At 37.7% G+C, this 7509-nt stretch overlaps 1 protein-coding gene across 1 annotated transcript in view; it reads left to right on the forward strand.

The window, feature by feature from the left end:
- Positions 1-7509, forward strand: part of CFI (complement factor I) — a 163192-nt gene that overhangs the window by 105301 nt on the left and 50382 nt on the right. The window contains exon 4 of the mRNA XM_007940784.1: positions 3052-3221. Within this exon, the coding sequence (XP_007938975.1) occupies positions 3052-3221 (170 nt within the window). The remainder of the gene's footprint in view (positions 1-3051; positions 3222-7509) is intronic.

The raw sequence follows: 7509 nt of genomic DNA on the forward strand, positions 1-7509 counted from the left end.
ATATATATATGGTTGAGGCTTGCTTTGTGGCTGAGTATATTTTAAATGTTCCATGTGTGCTTGAAACTAAGTATATTCTCAACTTTGGAGTGCAGGGGTCTATATAATAGATACATTATTCATTACAATAGCAAGCTTGTTAACATCTTTGTTCAAATATTTTTCCATTTCATTATTTTTAAATTTTTCTGTCTTTATATGTTAGGTATCTCCCTTATAAATAACATATACTAAGATTCGTGGTTTTTAATTTGACAATCATTATTAACTAGAGAGTTTAGTCTATTTCCATTATGGTGTTTACTTGCATTGTTGAACTTATTTTTCCTATTTTATTTTGGTCTTATTATCTACTCTGTTCTTTCTGTGCTTTTGTTTCCTCCTTTTCTAAATTCTCCTAGATTAATAAAGTTTTTATTTTCAAATCCTCATCCTTTTTCTCCTCTACTTGGTTTTGAAATTATTCATTTTATTCTTATTCCTTTAGTAAACCAAAACCAAACTCACTGCCATCGAGTCAATTCAACTCATAGTGACCCCTCCTTGGGTGTCCGAGGTGGTATCTCTATGGAAGTAGATTGCCCAATCTTCCTTCTGAGGAGTAGCTGGTAGGTTTGAACCACCAGCCTCTGGTTAGCAGTCAAATGCCTTAGGCATAGGAATCTTTAAATTTATACCATGAACACTTGACCTAGAAAGTCCTCACCTCCCTAAGAAATAATATAAAGAACATCATTATCCTATCTTATCCTAAATGTTTGATTCCAGTATTTGTGTCTACTTTATTTTTACATCCCAAAAGTTAATCACTATTATTTTATAACAAGCAAATATTATTATTGTTGATCAGACAGTGCTTACTCACATTTACCTATTTACCAACTTCTTGGTTTGATGTTCCTTTTTGCATGTTACTCCTTCATTCTGGATTCTATTTTCTTTTCCTTAGACTACATTCACTGGTGTTTCATTAGTGAGAATCTCTTATTATTAGATTGAACCATAGGCTATTACTGATATCTGACAGTTTTTTGACCTACAGTCTATGGTACAACCTAATAGTAAACTCTCTCAGTCTTTGCTCTCTCAGTATTTTGTTTTTATTTTACTTGTACTCATGGACTTATTACTCTGGTTTTAGCCAGTGGGGATTTTCCTTCCTTCTCTGAGAGCTCATCAAGGGTGTTTATTCCATTTTACTTTATATTTTTAGAAATTTTTAGGTTGAGAAGTTCTTGTATTGGCAGTTTCTTGACTACTCTATTTTCATCATGGTCTTTAAATAATTAAAAAGATCCTCTTTATTTTCTTCAGGGTTTCTTTATGCCTTTAATTTTAATTTGTCTGATGTTTATATTGCTACTAGTGCTTTATTTTTATTTACATTTGTCTGTGTGTCTTCACCAAACATCTTACTTTTAGTCCATTTCCCTCACTTACTCCTAAATGGAAACAAGGGACAATTGAGTATTCTGGAAAAATAGTTCACTGTAACTCATCTTTTTTAGGGTATTGGATCATTGAGATGTCTCTTTCCTGGATAAATTCTGGAAAAAATGGAAAAGACCAAGGCCATAATATCACCTTATCACTAAATTAGAAGATGTAGCTTAGTGTAAAAACAAAATCCAAAACCAAACTCACTGCCGTCGAGTCGGATCCGACTCATAGCGACTCCTCCTTGGGTTTCCAAGGTGGTATTACTACGGAAGTAGATTGCCCAACCTTCCTTCCGAGGAGTGGCTGGTGGGTTTGAACCACCAGCTTTCTGATTAGCAGTCAAATGCCTTAGGCACTATGCCACCAGAGCTCCTGAAAACAGGCTTGCTAAAATTAAACCAACTTACCCTTCCAGAGCCTAGGCATTAAGGGGACGACAGTCAGATAAGTCTTACAGCAAAGGGTGAATAGAGAGTCTTCCAAAAGGAGAAAAACAGAGGACCTAAAATGACCATGCCTAGTTTATATTTCCAAATTCCATGATCAGATTATTCTACCACTTTTCCTGGAGAGAGGAGCAATTGATGAGATGAAGAGAAGCCAGGAATGACACATCTTGGCTTGGAAGGAAAGAACAGAATCAAGAAGAAGTACTCCTCTTTAACAAGAGAAGGGGAAGAAGAAACCAACACTTGCTGAGTACTTGCCATGATTTAAGGAGCTCTAGTGGTGTGGCGCCTAAGGCATTTGACTACTAACCAGAAGGGTAGTGGTTCAAACCCACCAGCCATGCTGTAGAAGGAAAATGGGGCAATTAATTCCATGAAGATTTACTACCTTGGAAACCCAAAGGGGGATGGTGTCACTATGAGTTGGAATCTACTCAATGGCAGTGAGTTCTTTTTTTTTTTTTTGCCACGTTTTGAACCCTGGCTAAAAAATAAACCAAAACCATTGTCATCAAGTCAATTCTGACTCATAGCAACCCTACAGGGCAGAGTAGAACTGTCCCATAGGGCTTCTAAGGCTGGAAATCTTTATGGAAGCAGACTGACTCATCTTTCTCCCACAGAGTGGCTGGGGTTTCAAACTGCTGACCATTTGGATAGCAGCCAAATGCTTTAACCACTATGCCACCAGAGCTTCTTGGACTCTGGCTAAACCAAAAACAAACTCCAAACTCACTGTCATCGAGTTGGATCCAACTCATAGCAACCCCTCCTTGGGTTTCCAAGGGGGTATCACTATGGAAGCAGACTGCCCAACCTTCCTTCTGAGGAGTGGCTGATGGGTTTGAACCACCAGCCTTCTGGTTAGCAGTCAAATGTCTTGGGCACTACTCTACCAGTGTTCCCACTAGTCAGTTTAAATTGAACTCTGGCTAGTCAGTTTAAATTGATTATTTTAGTTAATCTTCACAAAACCCAGTGAGGTGGTTATATTATTCCCTTTGAAAATTTGAGGCTCAGGGAACTTAAGTATCTTGTCCAATCTGTAACTTACATTTAGCAAATGAGGGGAAATTATTCTAGTTCCTTACCTCCCACAATGAGTTTATGAATGTAAAGTACTGATTATTCCAACCTAATTTTTCATTTATTCTATTTGCAGAGGGGCTCTTGATACTCGTGGAAGCTTTGGAGATGTAAATGCCACTGAATGTCTGCATGTGCATTGTCGAGGACTAGAGATGAGTTTGGCTGAATGTACTTTTACTAAGAGCAGAACTACCAAGGACCAGAATTTAGCTGGTGTTGTGTGTTACACAAAGAGTTCCACAGGTTGGTGGAATATTTATCTGATATTTTCCCTTCCTTCAAAGTCATTTATTTCATACCAAGCCAGTAGTAAACAAATGATTGATACCCAGTTGGCAGCTACAGAGGCCTCAATCATATTTTAAGTTTTGGAGGCTAACTAGTACTTTCTCCTTATTGTACCTTTTACATTCAAATATGACTTCTTCCTAGATTCTTATAGAAGTAAAGTTGCCTGACTTCCCTTTATCTCCTTGAATATCTGAATTAAAGTTAGCACATCAAATGCAAGTCAGGAGTATCAGAAGAAACTTCAGCATCAACTTTGAAAGGCCCAGATTATATATCCCAAAACCAAACCCTCTGCCATTTAGTTGATTATGACTCATAGTGACTCTATGGGACAGAGTAGAACTGCTACATATGGTTTCCAAGGCTATAAATCTTTACAGAATCAAACTGCCTCATCTTTCTCCCATGGAGTGGCTGGTGGGTTCAAACCACCCACCTTTTGTTAGTAGCCGAATGCCTCAACCACTGTGCCACCAGAGTTCCTCCAGATTATATACATTCTTTTAAAGTATGTAGATGACCATTTCAGTGCCTCATTTTCTAGGAAATCACTGTCACTTTGTTTCTCCATCCTGGGACTGGAATATTTTAGCAATGTATACGGTGCTAAAGGCTTAAGCTAGGCCCTTCACTTTTCAGTGCAATAAAAGCATCATCAAAATGTAAATGACTAACACACAACCTACAGAATGGGAGAAGACATTTGCATCAGGGTTGTATCCTTTCACCATACTTATTCAGTCTGTACGCTGAGCAAATAATGTAAGAAGCTGAACTATATGAGAAAGAGCATGGCATCAGGATTGGAGGAAGACTCATTAACAACTTGCAATATGCAGACAACACAACTCTACTTGCTGAAAGAGAAGATGACTTGACACACTTACTGATGAAGATTAAAGACTACAGTCTGCAGGATGGATTACATCTCAATATAAGGAAAATGAAAATCCTCACAACTGGACCAATAAACAGCACCACAGTAAATGGAGAAAAGATTGAAGTTGTCAAAGATTTCATATTATTTGGTTCCACAATCAACACCAATGGAAGCAGCAGCTAAGAAATCAGACCACATATTGCACTGGCCAAATCTGCTGCAAAAGACCTCTTTAAAGTGCTGAAGATCAAATATGTCTCTTTGAAGATAAGGTGCTTCTAACCCAAACCGTGGTATTTTATATTGCCTCATGTGCATGTGTAAGCTGAACAATGAATAAGGAAGACCTAAGAAGAGTTGATGCTTTTAAGTTGTGGTGCTGGTGAAGAATTAGGAAAGTACTAGGACTGCCAGAAGAGCAAACAAATCTATCCTGGAAGAAGTGCAGCCAGAATGCTCCTTGGAAGTGAGAATGGGCAGACTTCGTCTCACCTAATTTGCTCTTGATGTCAGAAGGGACCATTCCCTAGAGAAGGATATCATGCCTGGTAAAGTGGAGGGTCAACAAAAAAGGGGGAGCCCCTTAATAAGATGGATTGACATAGTGGCTGCAATGATGGTCTCAGGTATACCAGGGATTGTGAGGCTGGCACAGGACCAGGTAGTGTTTCATTCTGTTGTATGTAGGGCCACTATGAGTTGGAGCTGGCTCGACAGCACCTAACAACAACAACAACAACATATCTGATAAGGATTTAATATCCAGAATATATAAAGAACTCCTACAACTCAACAACAAAAAGACAAACAATTTAAAAATGTGCAAAGGACTTGAACAGACATTTCCCCAAAGAGATATAGAAGGCCATTAAGTACATGAAAAGATGCATAACAAGGGGCTTCCAGCAAAATGGTGGAATAGGCAAACAAGCTACAAAGACCCTCTTTAACAAAGAAATGAGAAACCAATGGAAACAGATACAGAAGATAATCCTGGAACTCTGAGCTTTGAAGGGAAAGATAAAGTGGATTAAATAGCAACTGAAAGAACCTGAATGAAAACGGGGAATAGGGAGACAGACAGAACTGTGGATTATCAGCTGTCCTGATGGCATGGCCAATTTGAATATTTATAAGTGGTGTTCTAATCTGTGCAGCAACCTAAGAATTGGCTCTGCTTGTTAAGGACTGCATGGGCAACTGCACTGGTGACTGACAACTAGAAAGGAAAACAGTAAATAAGGAGACAAACTGAGATGTGGGCTTTTGGTTGTTCTGAGGGTGCAGCCATTTTGAATATTTGCAAGCAGTGCAGAAAATTTGCATATTTGCAAGTGGTGCTCTGATCCTGGCAGCAACCTAAGAATAGGCTCCACTTGCCAAGGACAGCATGAGTAACCACACTGAAGGCTGACAACTAGAAAGGAATGGTATTTCCCTTGTTACTCTTATATCCCATATCCTCTTGGTGAACAGAGGTGTGGCCATCCCCAACCCCCAACCTCCTTCTTGACTGGTAGGAATTCCATCCTAGGCTGCATGCCCTGATAGATCCTGCCCCCCCCCCGCCCAGTTTTATTTTTGTTGTTTACTTTTAAATTCTTTTTCTCTTTCTCTTTTCTTCCTTTTTATTTTTTTCCTCTTTCTTTACCCTGGCTCCTTTTTGTTTGTTTGTTTGTTTTTTCTTTTCATTTCCTGGTTTCCTTCTTTTTTCCTGTTTTTCTTCTTTTGTTTCTTCCCATCCCTTTTCTTTGTGCAGTTTTTGCATTTTTTCTTTATTATCCTTTTATTCTTGCTCTTTTCTCTCATTTATCACCACCCCCAAGATACTGTAGGGATTTTTTCCCCCCTCGTTTTCTCTTTATCTGTATTTTGTCTTTTTTAAATATATATTTAAAAAATTTTCTTCTCATTTATTGTCTTTTTCTCTTTTTTTGCAATTGTTCCTGTTTGTTTATGTGTTTTTTTTTTTTCTTTTAATTCTATTGTTTTTATTTTTATTTTTGGTGTTTTTTTTTTTTTATTGGTTTTTAATCTGAGTGGGACACAGCTCACACAACCCAATCATACTTGTACCTCCTGCAGCCCCACCCACTGAGTAAGGGTTACCACTTGCTTCTGCACCAACTGGCTAATAAAAGACGGCAGCCAATAGCAGCCCAATTCACCCTCAACTGCACTTCACAAACAGCTAACAGAGATCTGTGCACACATTCTCATTCTCTGCCATACCTACAAGAAAACAGGTGGTAAGAATCTAAGTGCTGTCAACTAATGAATAGAGGAGCACAATACTTTGTACACTCGGACCTATATAAACAAAATAAGGGGGAAAAAAATCTTGGGCAGATCACACCAAATACAATCACCAAATAAATATAAATACAATGACAATGCAATGTCTCAGAGACAACTGACCATCCTGTCCACACAAAGAAGCAAGATGAAGTAGTAGAAACAAGGGACAAGGGTATAGACACAGAAAACATCTCTGAGGAAGAAGCAGCATTGGAACTCCCTGATAAGGAATTCAAAAGAATTATATATAGGTATCTTCAATGGATTGAGAGACAGATGAAGGAAAACACTGACAAAATTAAAGAAAACACAGAAAAAAAAAAAAACCTCTAGAACAATTTAGGAAAACATTATAAGATGAATTGACAAAATAAACAAAAAATTAGAAACAATACAAAAGCAACACATAGAAATCTAGAAGGTTAATGCTAAAATTTCAGAAATAGATAACACATTGAATGAGCAAACGAGTAGAACTGAATCAACTGAAGACAGAATTAGTGAGATTGAAGACAAATACCTCAATAATACTTTGTTAAGGGACCAATCAGAAAAAAAGATCAAAACAAAATGAAGAAACCCTAAGATTCATGTGTGAAACCCTCAAGAGGAATAACTTACATGTGATCAGGATTCTAGAACAGGAAGAGAAAAATAAAACCACAAAGAAAATTATCAAAGATTTGTTGGAAGAGAATTTCCCTAATATGATGAAAGATGAGAAGATAGCCATTCAAGAAGTTCAATGAACTACAAACAGGTGAGACCCCAAAAGAAAACCATCAAGATATACCATAATCAAACTTGCCAAAACCAAAGCAAAGAAAGAATTCCAAAAGCAGCATGGGAAAAATGAACAATTATCTACAAAGGACAACCAATAAGACTATGCTCTGATTTCTCCACAGAAACCATTAGGTAAAAAGGCAATGGGATGATATATATATATAACCCTGAGAAAAAAAATCCAACCAAGAATTATATACCCAGCAAAACTGTCCCTCAAAAATGATAGTGAGGGTTTCCGGCAAGATGGCAGACTAGGCACAAGGACTGCACAGA

Source organism: Orycteropus afer, unplaced genomic scaffold, assembly GCF_000298275.1.
Source record: "Orycteropus afer afer isolate SDZICR_OR568_19922 unplaced genomic scaffold, OryAfe1.0 scaffold00071, whole genome shotgun sequence".
Taxonomy (NCBI): Eukaryota; Metazoa; Chordata; class Mammalia; order Tubulidentata; family Orycteropodidae; genus Orycteropus; species Orycteropus afer.